This window comes from Euprymna scolopes, chromosome 33 (genome assembly GCF_053919585.1).
Source record: "Euprymna scolopes isolate OS-2025 chromosome 33, ASM5391958v1, whole genome shotgun sequence".
NCBI classification, from domain to species: domain Eukaryota; kingdom Metazoa; phylum Mollusca; class Cephalopoda; order Sepiida; family Sepiolidae; genus Euprymna; species Euprymna scolopes.
In genome coordinates, this window is record NC_136514.1 from 57,762,388 (window position 1) to 57,781,989 (window position 19,602).

The window sequence follows — 19,602 nt, forward strand, 5'->3', positions numbered from 1 at the left end:
TGGTCATAGCTCTATTAATCACACACACACACACACACACACACACACACACACACACACACATATATATATATATATATATATATATATATATATATATATATAACGGATATGTGAAGTGTTCTTTAGCTTAAAAAGTCAATCAACTAGATAAAAAGGGACGTCCTCATTCATCTAATAAATTTAGTTTCAGGAAGAGCACTTACCTACAAAATTTTACTTCAACAAAAAATCCGTCGTATTTCATGTTTTGTAGTTTAAATAAAGATTTGCTTAGACATAGGTTAGTTTGGAATAAATTTTCTAAGAACAATCCAGCACATGCTAGCGTGTAAAATGAATGTTAAAATGAATATGATGCTAATATATATATATATATATATATATATATATATATATATATATATATATATATAGTAAGTTATAAAATATATATGGCAATTAAGCTACAAATATTCCGCGTTTCATCCACTTATGCATAAGCCTGATGAATCCTAGCGTGGATGAAACGCGGAATATTCTGTGTAGCTTAATTGCCATATATATTTTATAACTTACTACCTAGCTCTACCTACGTATTGAACACTGTTGATGTAAATACTTAAAGTTTACGCATAAATTTATGCTTTCGTATATTAATTTATGTGATTAAATTAAGTAATCATATATATATATACATATATATATATGTATATATATATATCGAAAGGTAAAAAGTAAAATTATTGCTACATTAATTAACGTTTCGTCTTTATTTCAAAACTTCGGGATGATCAATTTGAAGAAATAAAATGCAAATACAAAATTTCAAAATATTTGGTGCCTTTGTATGTGTGAAGGATGTTTTTTCTTCTTGTTTTGAACAAAAACAAAATTTTATTCCTGTGAGAAAAAAAATGACTGACTCCATGTCATAAACACATTACATGTTTTGAATTCTAGCAACTATGTTTTGCTCGCAAGAATTAGGAGTCGATGGAATAATTTCAACTACTACTAGTGATCATCAAAGAAAAAGTTTATCACATATGTGTATGCAGTATGATGATGTATGGAAGTGAGGGTTAAGGACATGCGGCGTTGAATGGAGAAAAATAATATGAGAATGATACGATGTGTGTGTAATATGAGTTTTAAAGACAAGCTTAGTTCTCATGACCTCAGAAGATAAAATCTGGTCAGTATATGGAGATGTGTGCAGAATAAGACAATTAGATAGTATATGGTCAATTACTAGATATTATTATTATTATTATTATTATTATTATTATTATTATTATTATTATTATTATTATTATTATTAGAAAATTAGATAGTATATGACCAAGAAAATTAGATAGTATATGGCCAAGAAAATTAGATAGTATATGGCCAAGGTTGAAGGAATCGATGAATGTTCTTGGGTCAGTAGATGTAAAACAGTTAAGGTAGCAGGTCCAGTTAACAGAGGAAGGACAAGGAAAACATGGGAGAATGTAATAAAAATGGGCTTGAGAAAAAGAGGGATAAATAAAACTTAATTAAAGATAGTTTACTTTGAAAGTCAGCTTCTTAAAGCCCTCCAAAATATTCCAGCATGTAAAACGGACGTTAAACCGATGAGAAGAACTACTACTACTACTACGACGACGACGACGACGACGACGACGACGACGATTGTAATAATTTTAAAATAAATATTTTTCCAGTACAACTTTTACTGTAAAAATAATTGTCAGTAAATATTCTTTAAATAAATTAATCCTTGGCCACTGGGCGATTCTATCTTTGAAAAAAGTGATGACCGGAGAAAACGTATGAAGGAACATAAATTATCTTAGCATATTATAGTTATATTAGACTTTCTCCCTGTTTTTAACAGGCAAAAGTTATAGACCGTTGACTTAAACCGAGTAATTTATACCAAATTGATAATTGAATGTAGTTAAATTTGTGCTTTTTTTGCATTAAATACTATTCCTTATTGATTCCTAACTGTTCATTGGACGGATAGCATCATACTTAGTTCGCTGCACCTTATCAAAAGAAAGGTCAATTGAAAATTTCAGCCATCTTGGCCCAGTAGTTTCCAAGTAAAAGTGGAACAGACTGACAAACAGACACACAGATATCTTTCTAATCCCCAAAAGAAAACTGTCAGAACTCCTCTTCACTTAAATAAAATATAGATTTTGACTTTATCTTACATACCAATGTCGTCGTTGTGAACTCAGGTTTCCTCGTCTGTTGATACAAAACCACTCGAACGCCAATGTTGATTAATAAAAAAGGTTATATATAGTGCCGCTCCTGGCTACAAGTAGTGTTTTTTGGTGTTGTTTTTGTTTGTTTTGTTTTGACTTTTTGTGATAGTAACGCTTTAAAAAGTACCCAAAACGGCGTTAACAATTAATATGCACATAGTTCAATTGGTGAATGAAAAACATAGATAAAGCATGAAGGTTATGAATAGGTCACCAATTAGTAAGTTCTTACTAAAAGATTAACAGAAAAATGCAAAAATTGGGGTAAACGAAATTTTATAACAAAATATTTTTATACAAGAGATAAGAATATAAAAATTATTTTTAATCATGAAAATACATAAAGAATAGTCATAGTTTTTTTTTACATGGCTTATCAAGGCCCAGATACCACTCGAGGATAAGGGTTAATAGGTATATATTAGTCATTGTGATTTTAGCGTAGTAAGCATTAGTGGGAATTTTGTAAATTGGATTACTTAGGGGGACGGTTCAATGAGAACTTGTTCGCGTTGAACTTGAAGACAATCAGACTGTAGTCAGCTGGAAATAGAGTTCCACGGGCGAGCAGTTCTAAGAAAGAAGCCCTGTTCATGGAATCTATGTTTAGGTGTAGGCACGGATAAAGAGTGTGGGTAATTGTTGTGGTTCTGGCAAGACGAGTGTTTTTCGTGAAAGTATGGCGAGGGGGAACTAGAGATCGAAGTTCAGGTGAGCACCTGCCATGAAAATTACGATAAAGCAGGGATAGGCTCGTTACGTCTCTTCTGTTGGAAAGGGGTTGCAGAGAAGAGAAAAGGGCATCCCCCACTAAGCTACGAAGTCTATTTTGAACTCTGTCAAGACAGGATAAGCTACTTCTAGCAGCTCCTGCCCAGATATGGCAACAGTACTCCATCGTTGGTCGAACCTGGCTTTTTATATAGGTAGAGAATTGCATCAGGAGTGAGATATCTACTGGAGCGGTAGAAGGATCCCACAATCTTTCCATCGACTTTGGCAATTGATTTGATATACGTGTTCAATTTCAGATCGGGAGTAAAGATCAAGCCCAGAAGCTTGTCAAAACATGAAGCCTCCCCAAGGCGAGAGCCATTCATTTCGATTGATGGCAGCTGGGCAGCAGAGCGTTGATTATGTAAAGATAGAAGCTTGGTTTTAGATGTATTAAATATAACCAGCCACGTGCTCAAGATCAGAGGAGAGAGAGTCAGAGAGAACCTGGTCGTTTACGTTTATGGTAGCGTCGTCAGTATAAATGTCTACGAATGATGTAAGGATGTGATCTGGAAGATCATTGATATAGATCAGGAAGAGAGTTGGACTCAGGATGGACCCCTGAGGGACTCCAGCATTAATACTGAGCGCCTCTGATTTCTGCCCATCGGCCACTACTCTTAAGAACCTATCAGAAATAAATGATTTAATAGTTGAGAAGACATTTCCAGCTATTCCATGACTGGAGATCTTGTGAAGTAGGCCTTTATGCCATACCTTATCAAAGGCCTTTGATATGTCAAGAGCAATGTCCCTAGAGAGGAAGCCTCCATCGAGGGATTCGCCAATCGTATGAGATATAACTGTGAGCACGGAAACTATATTGCATGTCACTAAGAAAGTTATTTTTGCTGAGATGGTTGACTACTTCCTTGTTTAGCACAGATTCCAGCAGTTTACTCATGATGCATAGGTGACTTATTGGTCAGTACTGAGAGGGAGATGAGCGATCACATGAGTTCTTAAATACAGGGCATACTGATGAGATTTTCCAAGGTGTTGGGAAACATTTCTCCTTAAGGCAACGCTTAAATAATTTTGTAAGTATGGGCGCTAGTTCCGGTTTGAATAATCTGAGTATGTAAGCAATATATATATATATATTGCAACGTGGCATTGTGTACGTGTGTGCGTTGGTTTACCTTGTTCTTGTTAATGTATGTATAGATGTGAATAGCAGTTCGTTTCTGTTCACTTGACTCACGCTAGTGTGTAGGAATGTCTGCGCGAGATGAAGAAAGCTGGTATGTAAATCGTTGATTTTTTTTCCACTTGTCTCCCTTCCCGGAGACGCTCTTGAGTTCTTTTGTGCAGGACGAACCGATGAAGTCTCTTTATCTTTAGTTTTTAACTATTTGCTTTATAAGAATTTCTAATTTTGCGCAGACTTACAATTTTTACATATACGTGTTATTTTGTGGGTCTTGAAACGATTTTCATTGGTTGAAAATACTTTGAATTCACACATTTCCATGAAAACTTATTAGCTTTAGGAAGTGATAAAGGGAGTATATCAAAACATACTGGAGAGAAAGAGAGAGAGAGAGAGAGAGAGAGAGAGAGAGAGAGAGAGAGAGAATAACAACTTCGAGCCATTTATTTTTTGGAGTTCGTTAGAATTGCTTCGCGACTTAGTCACCACAAACAATAACGAAAAACATCAGATAGGTCACTTTACACGTGAAAGAGATAGATAGATAGATAGATAGATAGATAGATAGATAGATAGATAAACGGGGCGCTTTTTTGACTACACAGTTACATTGTGCTCACTCTCCCACTCATAAATGATTTGAATCATTGCCAAACCAAACAATAGAAAATCCATCTCACCCCCTCCAGAAGTCACATTATTTCACGACTTCCGTCTGGTGTCACTTCTGACCCTTAAGGTTCACTCAAACTTTTTCCTTAAAAACAATGGCTTTTCTTTTGTAATATGATGACGTAGATATTTAATAAAAAGCAATAATGCGTTGTAATTTCTAAAAGATCTTTACTTGAGTTGTATTTTTTAAAGTCTTTCCAGTAACTGAATATATTTGTGTCTCATTTCTCTTCATCCGCGTGTTACAGCCTCTGCAGTTCCGGCGACCACCAATGGCGATATCATCAGCAAATCCGGTAAGTGTCTTCTTCTTTCCATTTAACGCTATTTTTCTCTTGTTCAACGTGTAATCTTAAAAAAAAATAATAATTGACAAAACACCTCTTCGCTAACGCTGCAGATCCCGAAAGAAAAACTGACATAACTCTTCAATTAAACCGTAATTTACAGCATTTCTCAACTTCAATGAGTCAAACACTTAATTACCTATCCTCCCAAATTCGTCCTTCATGGAGCAGCTATTCCCCTACATGCAAATTAATGCTGAATATAAAAAGAATCCATCTACAAACTCAAGTTCTTTCATTCATTTTTCTTTCCTCGAGTCCGGCACCTGACAGATGCACTGCCGCTTGTGTGTTTAATATATTCTATTACACAATGGTCAGAGTTCACTCTCCAGTTCTCATCGTTAAGTAAGTTAACTGAATTCAAATTCCACTCTGTGTGATCTTGTTTACTCACTTGGTTCCAAGTTTTCCTTCAAATATTTTGGGTCTGGCGTTCAGGATATAATTGATCCTGAACGTGTTGAAAGAGGACTTACCATGAAAAGCGCTGAATGACCAATTAACTTTGTTATCATTTTTATTTATTTACTTACTTTTTTATGCTTGTTCACCCCCTCCCCCAAAAGGCATATTGACACTGAAGCGGCTATTGTTATAGGGATCACATTCACAGGTGAAGGACTTGATTAGTAAGATGTTCGTTCACATTACATTTAAATTTTTGTATGTTGATACAGTCGAGGAAACAGTGAACAGGAAGGGAATTATTTTGTCCAAGAAAATAAACTATCAGGATAGAAAATATTTCAGCATCTTGGGACATCTAAAGTGAAGGGGTGGGAATTTGTTTATAGTCAGGTGGGTCGGAGATATTTTCATCCAAGCACATTATGTGGGAGTACTTGTAGAACAAGAACAGGGATGCAACACTTCGACTTTTGATCAGACAAAAAAAGTACAAAGATCACTCGAAGATTGACACGAAAACATGCGGTCTGAATCCAAGCCGCTTCAACTAACTGCCGCTCGGCGCTCCATCTGATGGCATATCTATCTAGAAGAGATACATATGTACTTATTTTTATCTTGAATGTTATTTTCACAATAGTTCAGTTAATGTAACCTCCGATCTTCGTCGGAGACGCTTATTCTCGTTTTGTCAGCCATGACTGGGTCTTAAGTAATTTGTAATCTTAATCTTAATACCGAAGCTTGAATCTTCAACTTATAGAAGACTGTAAGTTAGTACTTATTTAGTCATTTAGAACTTATAAAAATAGTCCTAAATAGTATATTTATACATACATATATATACATATACATATACATATATATATATATATATATATATATATATATATATATATATATATATATATATATAGCGAGATTACACATCTAAAACAAGAATCCTATAATTCATACTAGAATTCTTATTTAAAAATAAACCTTGATCAATTTATATGATTTTTGGCGCATGATATTTTCTGTCCATAAACCGGTACATACATCAAACAGATTTGCGCATTCATTTTTTTGCGGACTATCCTCATCTTCATAGTTGTTGTTTCGCCACGTTTCGATCAACTCATCCTCTGGCCTTCTTCAGGTTATTAACCGCAACGGGATAAGAATGTTCAGTTTTATAATTGTATCCCCAGCAATTACTGCCTTCCATAGTTGTTGTCTCACCACTATTTGACCAATTAATCCTCTGGCCTGCTTGGATAGGATTGAAATTGCTATCTTCAGACAATACTCACCTGGAACCGTAGGGACTCAATACCTACAGCCACTTGCCATCAAGGTTGGGTTTTATGGGCTTATAAATCCAATTTTTGAATGATCTTCCATTCTCGGGTACGTATTAAATGGTTTTATTTATTTATTTTGGAATCCTTTGAGATTAGGTTTCATAATTTGTGCATTCATTCAAAAAATAATACCTGAGAACGTCAGAGGATGAGTTGGCCGAAACGTGGTGAATCAACAACTATGAAGATGAAGATAACAGTCTGCAAAAAGGATGAATGTACAAATTAGGAAGCTTCAAAGGCCTCAAAAAATAAAAAAATAAAAAATAATAATTATACAGATTATCCTTATTTTTGTTCTTTCATAGGGGGTTTTCGATTAGCGCTGCCACAGATATAAGTAATAAATAAAAATCAGTTCTACTTATTAAAAATTACTTAAGACCTCTATTCAGTCATGGTTGATGTAATAAAAGTAAGGGGATTAAACAACGGGTTCTGTTCAAAATTCTGTATACGTTACTGAATCCGATCAGACGCACCTAAAAAGGGTCGGAGGTTACATCGACTGAAACGTTGTGAGAATAACACCCAAGATAAGAAAAGTAATCCGAATAATACAAATAATACAAATTTTCAATTATCATCTCAAAAATGGCGGCGTGGAAATTTTGATAAATTTGCAATTGTATCTTTAATATCGCCAGCACAAACTTCTACCTGATCATAGCTGATGGAAATAGCATGTCCCCCCCCCCAACGTGTATTAAATAAGGGATTGCGTTTGAAATTCCGTGTAGATTATTGAGTTCAACAAAAAGATCCCTGAGTTCAGCAGGACACATCTGAAGAAGATCGGAGGTTACATCAGCTGAAACGTTGTGAAAATACCATCCAAGATGAGAACAGCAGTTCAAATAATTGAAATAATACAAATTATCAATCCTTATCCAAAAAATTCCAAAGCATAAGAGTTGCATAATTTCTACAAAGGTCAAGACATCGTTTTTATAGTGGAATTGATGTGAAACAATAAAATTATTTAGCTTATGTAATCTCCAACCTTTTTCGGGAATGGTTATTCTCATTCTGTCAGACATGACTAGGTAGAAGTAATTTGTAATCTTAATCTTAATACCGAAGATTGAATTTTCAACTCCCCAGAAGAAGACTGTAAGTTAGTACTATTTATTTTAATATAAACCTCTTAACATCAATTTATTAGGTACGGTGATTCTTCTCGTTGCAGGATCCCTATAAGTCAGGTTTCTAATTCTCAGTAACCTTTTATGCGCTTGCCCAGAATTCACCACGTAAGAGGAGAGCACACAATATATCCAGTGATATAGTGATGTACGTACCGGTGACAGAAAAAAAATAATGTACACCATAAATAATGTTCTGTGTCACAAAAAAACATCATCATCGCAAACATTAATTAATGAGAAACGAATTACCTCCCTTTAGAGCTACTCTTTGTCAGTTAAAAATCATTTAAACCATTTCCTCTCCAAAAATTTCCAAACAAAAAAAGAACATGGCTGTCTGTTTACAGTTTTAAATTGACTATTTTATTTTATAATAAAAGAAGTCATGTTGAGAGGAGACTGCAAGTTGTTTTTTTTAATTATAGATTCTTTGTAAAATTAAAAAAAAACATGTACAAGTTAATTGACATCTGCTCCTTTATAATTTATATTAAAATTAATCAGAAAAAATGTGTTGCGTGTTGAATTTTCATTGAAAAATTTTTTTTTAATTAATTCTTTTTAGCTTTAAAAATTAAAAAATAATAAAAAATTGTTTTAAATTCGTCGTTATTTGTTTTATTTTATTTTTTATTCATCTTATTTATAATATGTTTAAAAGATTTTTCAACTACCGTAGAATTTCCACGACTTCTGCTAGTGTAAAATTAGTTTTTTTTTCAAAAAGAAAAATCATTTTTAATCGAATTTGAGTTTTTCCGATGCTCCACCTCCCCTTCGATTTGAAGTTATCTCTCCTTTTCCTTTACACTGTTTTCAAAATGGCATCACGAGATCGTCGCTCATAGTTTAGCCATAAAATCTAATTTTCTTATTTAAAAATAAAACTTAATCAATTTATGTGATTTTTGGTGCACGATATTTTCTTTCTCTCACCGGTACATACATCAAACACATTTTTCTTTATTTTTTATCTTTCATAGGAGAGTCTGGACTAGCGCTGCCACTTATGTATCAGTGACAATATGCCTTGTATGGGGTAAATTAAAGTAATGAAAAAAAATTTTGTTTAAATATTATAACTCCACCAGTAGCAGGTGTGATATTGACATTTCAAAAAAAAAAAAAAAAAAAAAAAAAAATCCTCCACATCACATATGATGATAAAATTGTGTCCACATGAGTGGAATTTGAATTTATAAAAGAGAAAGGAGTGAGATGGAGCTGCTTGGCGAGTAAGCTTGATGGGGATAGCAATTCAAGGCCATTTAAGAGGTATGAATGCTTACCTTGGCGTTTCGACTTAATTGGTTCTTCCAATTTTGATGCATAGTAGTTTTTCCCCTTTATTGGTAGTTTACCGTCATTATGCCTCAGTACCATAGAATCAGTCAAATTGCCAACACACATTACCTGTTTGAAGAACTTTGGGAGTATTTCTGTGATACTATCGACACCCCTCCCACAAGTGTTAGGAAATTAAAAAAAGAGCAAAATATTTTAAAAAAGTGGAAACAGTTGTTCCTCAAGGCACACAAATGGCAGATAGAAAAGGATTGTTATTTTTAGGACAAAGGACCGAACAATGGAGGTTATTTTTTAGAGTTATTTTTAAGTATGGCGTTCGTTTTGCGACATTTTATAAAGGTTAGGGACAATTTGTGGACAATCTTGGGTTTGCGATAAGTGCTTACAGTTGCACATTGGACATAGTAGAATGCAGGTCGTGACCTGAGATGAGCTGACGTCAACCGACGATGAAAAATTTATTGAGAAACTATGTACATGTAAACTTTAGCGTTTTAAGGATCGATGGTGTCACAAACAATCCAGGGTGTAACTTATATTTGCAGAATGTGTTTTTGTATTTTGTTTTATTTTATTTTCATACACGTGAGTCGCTGTGCACCCCCTCAGCAGTCACCAATATGAGAGACGACGACACATGTAGAAAGTGAAAAAAGAGAAGATGAAAGAAAAAAAGACCACAAAAACAGCGTTGGGGTCGGCATTTGTCGAGCAAGCGGATTAGCACACGTGGCTTTACATTTCTACTGTATGATCTGACACGTTCTGTTTTTCAGATGAAAATCCGCAAATTGCTGTTACGACTATCATCGCCGGAATTCAGACGGTTGCTGCCGTGATCGCTATGTGTCGCCAATTGATGATTGACACAACATTTAAAGATATCATGGCAACTGAGATTATCCCATACCACACAGAATTGGCAGCATCTTACGGAAACCTCAATGCAGAGTCCATCAAACTCGTTGATGATGAACTGAAGGTATTGACTGAACCTAAGTATTTTATTATTTTATAATTATTTTTTTAATGAATGATTTATTTAATACTAGCCTAGGTGCCCGGCGTTGCCTGGGTGTTTGGGGGTGTGTGTTGAACAAAAGAAAGTGTTAGTAGGCAGGCAAGTTCGAACCCATGACGCGAAGGCGGAAAAGAAAGTGCAAGAAAACCTGACGTCTTACCCCTACTCCATGACGCGACCGGAAGTTCGGAACGTTGAAATTAGTAAAGTCATTCCAACCGATATAATGACTTGCAAAAATAGCGACGCAAAAAAAAAAAAAAAACGACCCTCCTTGTAGAAAACTGCCCAGTTGAGGGTGAAGAAATTAATGTTTTTCGAAAATTTTTCGATATTTGTCGTCCGAAGGGTCATGCTTCAAAACGATACCAATCTTGTGAAAATCCGTCGCCTCTGTAAAAAGTTCTAGGCAGACATACATACATACATACATACATACATACATACATACATATACGTTTAAACAGACAGGTGAAATTTATATAATAGATATAATTCAAAATTTTACATAACGAGGTATATTGTTTGAATTGGAAAGTTTAAGTGACATCTAAGAGTTACAGGTGACATCAACCTGAAGGTTGACAACATCATGTGACATCTTTCTGTTCAATAAGAGAAAGCGTGTTTAGAGCGTCATTCCAATGAGGTAAGGGGAGAGCACGCAATATATCTAGTGAGACGAACTATCCATCTGACTATCTGTCCGTCTTTCGCTTTCTCTCTCAAGCATACGCATGTAACACCGCTCTCTGAATTTTTCGCTTATTTTTTATTTTACTAGAGAGGTCACAATTCATCAAGGCCAAAAGGCCGCTCGAGGGTAAAGGTTAAACCGTCAAAGGTCTTGTGAGACAATGTTGTGATTGATTCGTAATGGTGGAACTTAGACAGCGTTTCTTTAATTAAGAGGATAGCTTAATAAGAACTTGTTAACGTTAGACTTGAAAAACGACTATGCTATAGTCAGCCGGGAAGCCGGCCCACGGGATTATGTACTGATTCTTCTCTTTTTAATAAACCTTTTCATAAATTTTATGTTTCTTTTCTGGCAACACGTGTCCAGAGTGCCATCCACGGTGGTGATGCACAGAAAGTAATTAGGTGTAGCAAGACGATCTATCCATCTATTTGTCTGCATGCATCTCTAACGCAAGTAACCCATCTCTGATTTTTAAAAAAATAATTTAACATCAGCATCTGATTAGTTTTGTCAGCAGATGAATAGACCGTGGTCTCACGACGAGTGTATAACTGTTTATACAGCGAAAAAATTACATTCCGAATTAACAACTACGTTGGAGGTTAGGTTTTCGAATTTTTGAGATAAGGATTGATAATTTGGATTATTTGGGCTACTGTTCATTTTTTTTTATTACATTTTCACCCTAAACACGGCACGTTGCCACTTTGATGTAGGGGGCTACTATCAGGGACCTAAGTTACAGGGGTACTATGTAAGGAGTTTAGCAGCAAAATGTCTGCTCACATTACAATTGAACTTCTGCATATCAGTACAGTTGGGGAAGCAGAAAACCGAAAGAGAATTCCCAAATCTTGCAGTTTTGGGGAAGAAGCTATTAGAGTAAAAGGCTTTCTTACATCTAGGGATCTCAACTGTGAGACTTCGCTGCTTGTCGGGTTCGTTGTATTTGTCGGGGGTATTTTCGTCAAGGGGGTACAAGGGCTTGTAGTTCGTTAGAGCACTCACCATTAAAATACTTGTAAAACAATCAGAGGGATGCAACATTTCATCGATGGGACAAGAGCTGAAGTTTAGATGACAGTTCGGGACCTATTAGGTTGGTGACTCTCTTTTGGACCCTGCGAGTGTTATTCTCACAACTTTTCGGCCGATGTAAACTCAGGTCTTCTTCAAGTGTACCTTGCCAACTGCAGAAAATTTTCTGCCGAACTCGGAAATCTATAAGAAATTTTGAACGGAACTCTTTATATTACCCATAGGGGGGTAGCATGCTCTTGTTCCATCAGCCATGACCGAGTAGAAGTCTTAAGTAATTCGCAATTTATTCTTAGTATCACCTGCAATTACAGAACAAGGGTATTGTTTGAATGGAAAAGTTTGAGTGATACCTTAATGGTCAGAGATGACCCCAGAACGGAAATCGACGAAACTATGTAATTTCCGAACAGATATTTTCTGTTCCTTTGGCAATACTTTAAGCAGAAAAGTCGTGTTCAGAGCGTCCTCAATAATGGGGATGCACATAATAAAACTGGGTATAGAGAGACGAGCTATCCAATCTATCTGTTTTTATTTCTTTGATTTTTTTCTCTTTTTAATAAACTTTTCTATGAATTAACATCGGCGTCTGTGGTTTTGTCAGCCGAGGAATAGTGTAACGCTATCGTTAGTATGTCAATATGTCACAAGAAAACAGAAGAAACGAAAAATCTCGACGCATTTTTCTTTTTTAACATTTTCAACAACGCATTTTTTCTAAATATTTAAGCAGTTTTTTTTCCTCCTTTTCCGGCCGAGTGTGACATTTCATCTCCGCTCTAACGCCACCAAATCGTTTCGAACACGTCTTGCATCCCACTTCTCCGAACATTCTTGTCTCAAACACGTCCTTTTTCCGTTCTCTCGTGCTTCAAACACGGCCTTTTACGCTCTCTTGTGTCTTGAATACGTCATTTTCCGCTCTCTCGTGCTTCAAACACAGCTTGTTCCGCTCTCTCGTATCTCAAATACGGCCTTTTCCGCTTTCTAGTGTCTCGAACACGCCCTTTTCCGCGCTCTCTCGTCTCGAACACGCCCATTTCCCCCTCTCTCGTGCCTTGAACACGTCATTTCCCCCTCTCTTGTGTCTCGAACACGCCCTTTTCCGCTCTCTCGTGTCTCGAACACGTAATTTTCCCCTCTCTCGTGTCTCAAACACGCCCTTTTCCCCTCTCTCGTGTCTCGAACACGCCCTTTTCCCCTCTCTTGTGTCTCGAACACGCCCTTTTCCCCTCTCTCGTGTCTCGAACACGTCATTTTCCCCTCTCTCGTGTCTCGAACACGCCCTTTTCCCCTCTCTCATGTCTCGAACACGCCCTTTTCTGCTCTCTCGTGCTCCAAACATGGCCTTTTCCGCTCTTTTATGTCTCGAACACGTCTCAAACCATTTACGTCTCGAATACGCGCTTCTCCGAACACTGCTTCTTCGAACACGTGTGTCCTTTTTATCTCTGCTGTGATATAGGCTCGGTCATTTGCAAATTACTGCTGTTGCTAACCCAACGTCAGTGTCTGTTACAATAGTATATGTGTTCCCTACGAATGTATTGCATATGTCTGTACGCGTTATTTATCAATCAAACAAAGCTTTTGCTCGTTATAAACCACCTTTGGTTGATAATTATTACTCTCTGTTAATTTCAGTGTTATGCGAACATTGTTTTAAGAGTTTACTTGTTAAATATTTACACACGCATATATCTGCTGTTTTGTTTATATAATTAGGAGTTTAAATTATTTATGATATGAGGTTTATCAGCTATATTTCTGTTTTGTTTGTTTGACCTAATTATCTTTAATAAGTTATGTAATTACTAGGGCTGTGACAAGAGAATATTCTTTTCATTGTTTTGACTCTCGGGTATATATCCGACACAGTTAAACACAGTTAATCAATTGAGAACCACATCACTCTATCTAAAGACAGATAAGATATTAACTGATATATATTCGAGAGTCAAAATTATGAAAAGAATATTCTCTTGTCATAGGCCTAGTAATTACTTTTTTTTTTAACTTCAGTAAGATTTAAGAGATCAAGGAGCTCCCTTCTGGAGCTAACACTTGATTCTGTTATGATTTAAATTTATATAGCTAAAATTACTTGCATACAGAATAAAGCTCTATCACTGCTGAATAAAAAAAATAGGAGGCATTACTTTTACAACGCCCCCTCATGTGTGTGTGTGTGTGTGTGTGTGTGTGTGTGTGTGTGTGTGTGTGTGTGTTTATTTACCTTCAGTAAGTTTTAAGAGATCAAGAGGTTCCCTCCTGTGAGCTGACACTTGATTCTGTAATGATTTAAATTTATATCCGAGGGATCTTTTAAGAATAGATGCTGTTCCCTTTATGGCTGCTATTTGTATCTCGTTACAGCTTGGTCTTCCAGGGATTGCTTCTAAGTATTTATGAAGGTTCTTTTTTATTAAGCCAGTTGCTCCTATCACAATCGATATAATGTTTATTTCTTTCAGAGACCATGTCGTTTTTAGATCATTTTTTAGGTCCTGATATTTTGTTATCTTTCCCGTTCAGCTCTATTAAGACCAAAGTCATTATAAGTTTACTAGTTTAATTACTAGTTTAATTTACATTTCTGAATGTCTTTTTAAAATAAATTACGTTATAAAAACATTTCATTACAGTAGATAAATAATTAATTGAGTAACTTTATGATTAGGACACATATAATATTAGTGAAAGTAAGGATTGATTCATCGGTATATTAGCTTTGATTAATATAATATTGAATTTACTCGTCTGACTGAATAAATTTACTAAAAATAGTATACTCGTATAAATGAAATAAAATTTCATTTAGTAGACGTCTTTAAAATGTGTACATTGGTAAGTAAATATATAACAAACATTTCAGAAAATATAAACATTAAATTTGAATATAAAAGTTCATGAAAATCTTTATCAACTATCAAATTAAAATGCCTCTACAGTAATGCCTGAATTCGTTCCATGACCGCCGACGTATCTAAAAAAATCGTATCGCAAAATAATTATTTACATTTGAATTAAAAGAAACAGAACTAATTCGTTCCATAGGTAAGAAAAGAGGCTCGATTGTGCTCAAATTATACTCAACAATCACTAAAGAAAAATAAATGCAATAGTAAATTGGTATATAACTAGCGGGAGGTGCTTTGTTCGGACGTAAATTACGCTTAAATATGATATTTTCATTTATCCAGATTTCGTATATCTTATTATAGAGTCATGATTTCAAAAGTAAAAAGAAAGTTTTTGGATGCCATCAGTTAGAATCGAAACCGAAGCATTCAAAGCTGGTGACGTTATCATAGTACCAACGTGACATGCATATGAACTGATTAAAAATTAAAAATTAAAAATAAACTAAGATGAATGTACCAATGTAGAAAGATTTTTCCAATTTTTACCCATTTTTGGACCCTTTAAAAACTATTTTAATCGGCTAAAGATCCATAAAAAAAAATCCAATCATTTGAGGTCCCTAGCGCCGCTCTGCAACTTTTAGTTACGGAGAAGATAGAGTTTGAACATATGGAGATAGACAGACAGACAAATATGTATTGTTTTATATATTAGATAATAAATGGTAATAAAAAACGATAAAAACTAGAGTTGTACTCACCGCCTAGGCGAGTGCTAGCGTACAGGATGCATGCAAGAATAGGGAAGGGAGAAAATCAAGGCTACCTTGCACACATAGCTTTTTCAGAAATAATAGTTTCTGTAATCGAATCACAGTCAAGTTCCTTTTCTTTTATCCATATCAAAAGTAGGCGCTCTACCGCATCATGCAAATCAGAACCGTAGTAGTCGATGTTTACACATCAACGTACAAAATCAAAATGCATAAATGCGTTTGTACTTATGTTGTCTGCGCATAAACTATTCTGAATAAAAACAAATAATTATAATTTGGACATATCAGAGAACTTTTGAATTTATTCGAGATGGTCTTTCTGGGAGCCACCTAAATCCTTTAAAAGCCAGATTTTCTTCAATAAACCAGTGAGCCCAGTTGACCTGAGTCTGCGGATCGGTGTCGGCAACATCTCTATCCACTCACGCACACAACCATTAATGAACACACAGACACCCACACAACTCAGCCATATTATTGTCTGTCAATTTATATAAAACATTATTCATTGAGATATTTTCAATTCTTCTCACTGAAATATTTTACTAATACAATAAAAAAGAATATTGACTCTTAGAAACAATTGTCAATAAATTATAATTTATTTAATTGAACAGAGTTTTGAAAATAATTTTTCCTAACTCCTAAAACTCACGGTTCTTTATTAATCGATTCATACTTTTTAATATCTCGATTAATGAATTTGCATTTGCTTGTATTTGCAAAAACTCTGAAAATGTTCACGAATATTTTATGTTTTCCTATTGTTGTAAATCTTCCATTTTAAACATATAAAAATTATCTGTTTTTTTTTTGTTGTTAATATATGCCTTCTTAACTCATTATTTTGTTTTATTTACCGTATGACAATGTCTCGTTTTTCTCACATTTGATTATAAAACCTGCAAATATTTTTCTCTGAAAATATTTCTCTGAATCCGGCTCATCACAAAACCCCTTTCACAGCTCATCAGTGCGGCTAGACTTACTATATATATATATATATATATATATATATATATATATATATATATATATATATATATATATATATATATATATAGTAAGTTATGGCAATATCTATGGCAATTAAGCTACACAGAATATTCTCACGAGAATGAAACGCATAATATTCTGTGTAGTTTAATTGCAATATATATTTTCATAACTTACTACCTAACGCTACCTATGTATTGAGTACTGTTAAAGTACACGTCTTTGCGCATAAAATTATATCTTCGTATATTAATTCATGTAATTAAATGAAGTAGTCATATATATATATATATATATATATATATATATATATGTTTAGAGGTACAGAATTTAAATACAGTTTTAAATATAATCGGCGGAAGTCTCTCGAGAGCTCTTTCAGCTATCATCTCATCAGGAGAAAATCGATAGCGTAAAAATAATAATACTATATCGAAAGTAAAGAGTTCCGATGAGAAACTATTGAATGTGCCAAAAAATTACGGGGATACTAAAATAAAGTTTACTAACGTTTAAAAAACGATTAAAATATTGGCACAACGAGGGGGGAAAAACGGGATAAAATATACCCAGTTCCCCAAAGAGAAACAATGCGTTAGATGTTTTTTTCTGCCGGCACAAAGAATGTTTCCGCACTGCAATAGAGACAGACTCCAAAATCTTTAAATGGTTTCTGGAGTCCGCTCTATGTAGCACCTCGAACCATTCTATTTTATATCTATCGGCACAGCGGGGGTTGTCAGCCAAATGCTGGCCAATAGCAGAGTCCAAGGCTGCAGAAGGAGGGAGACTACCAGACCCCATCATCCCTTGTCTGATCTTCGATGGAACATGCTGGTTTATACGAGTCAAAAGATGCAAGGATGTTCGCCCAACATAACCAACATAACCAGCATCGCACTGGCATTTGAATTGATATACAGTATTGCTATTTTGGATGGAAGGCAAACTATCCTTGCGAAAAGAAGGAAATGCAGGTCTCGTAGTATATACCAAACGCAAGGACACAGAATAAAAGCAGTCATAAATACTTCTGCGAATCTGTTTGGAAAGTCTGTTACTCTTTTCCCCAATCCACGGTACTTTTAAATAAACCGGGCATTTCAAAGGTCCAAAATTTTTAGGGGATTTAAAATCCGCAACCTTTTTTAAAATACAGTCATCAATAAGGTCAACAGGATAACCATTATTGATAAATATTTCTCTGATCTTATCGAGTTCGGCGTCCAATCTGTTAGGTGAACAAATCATCAGGGCTGTATGTACCAAAGTATTAATTAAGCCGACCTTACGTGATTTTGGTACAAAAGACAATCAGTTCACATATAGGCCAGTAAATGTCGGCTTCCTATAAATTGTAGTGAGAAAGCCCCCCCCCCTGGAGCGTTCAACAAGAACATCCAAGAAGGGAAGCAAATTGTCATTCTCACTTTCCATAGTGAACTTGAGAGCTCCATGCAAAAATTCAACCTATCAAAAAATATCGACGCTTCACTTTGCGATGGAAAAATAGCAAAAGTGTTGTCAACATATCTGAAATATGCAGTGGGTTTTGTTATAGAGTTAAACAGAACGGATTCATTGTACCCGACGAAAATATCCGCTAAAGTTGGGGCCAACGAACTCCCCATTGAAACCCCGTCAACCTGACAGTACATAATATCACAAAAACTAAACTCCACAGATTTTGTGCACATTAAAATGAGTTCAATAAGAATCTCTTTAGAAAAACGTGGAGCAGTCAGGCGACCATCGTAAAGCGCGTCGGTACGTATACGTATAGTCTCATCCAACGGTATGTTGATAAAGAGACTAGAGACATCAAATGAGCACATAAGCAACAAACTGAAAAGAATCAGAATTTTTTCGGGTATTAACAATGTTAATATATATATATATATATATATATATATATATATATATATATATATATATATATGTATATATATATATATATATATATATATATCCCTAAAACCTCTGGCTTTGATGGAGGGGAGACTAACATTGTTGCTAAGGATTTAAATGATCCGAAATAACAGAAAGGGAGACTTGATTCCAAATATTTCTCATATTTAATTTTATTTAAATGATCTGAAATAACTGCAAGGGAAGACTTGATTCCAAATATTTCTCATATGTTATATGTCCCCTCTTTTGGAAATAGGGTACGGTTATGAATATCTCCAGTATCAAATAATGATTATGCACTATGAAATTTACTTTATGTATGAAAACCAAAGAGGGGAGATATAACATATGAGAAATATTTGGAATCAAGTCTTCTTTGGTGGTATTTCAGTAGTTTTCAAGATATGAAGAAATTATAGTTTTAAAAAGTGGAGAATCACTTTTCAATATTAATTTAATGTAAAATGAACACCCACTTTATAGCCACCTATTTGGAGGGTGGGCGTCTGTAATTTTTTGTAGTGGTGATGTTCATTTGGTTATTGTGGCCTGGTAAACCAACACAAAATAGACCTTAAAACACTTGTTTGCTATAGGTTTTCGGGTGTGCTGAAAACGAATATCGCATCGAAATTCCCGCAAATAAGTATTTTTTCGGGTATAAACAATGTAATATGCGCAAGCGCGCATATTTTTCTTAATAACTAGAAAAATAATTATTTGCGGAAAATTTAAATGTGATATTCGTTTTCAGCACACAAGAAAACCTATAGCAAACACGTTTTTTAAAGCAGGTTTTGTATTGATTTACCAGGCCACAATAACCACCACACCTAAAAAATAAATAACACCCCCTCCAAAAAGTTGGCCATAAAGTGGGTG

At 34.9% G+C, this 19,602-nt stretch overlaps 1 protein-coding gene across 1 annotated transcript in view; it reads left to right on the forward strand.

Annotated features, from left to right (window-relative positions):
* Nucleotides 1-19,602, forward strand: part of LOC145258236 (uncharacterized) — a 36,793-nt gene that overhangs the window by 3,656 nt on the left and 13,535 nt on the right. The window contains exons 2-3 of the mRNA XM_080116199.1: nucleotides 5,097-5,144; nucleotides 10,185-10,390. Of these exons, the coding sequence (XP_079972325.1) occupies nucleotides 5,097-5,144; nucleotides 10,185-10,390 (254 nt within the window). The remainder of the gene's footprint in view (nucleotides 1-5,096; nucleotides 5,145-10,184; nucleotides 10,391-19,602) is intronic.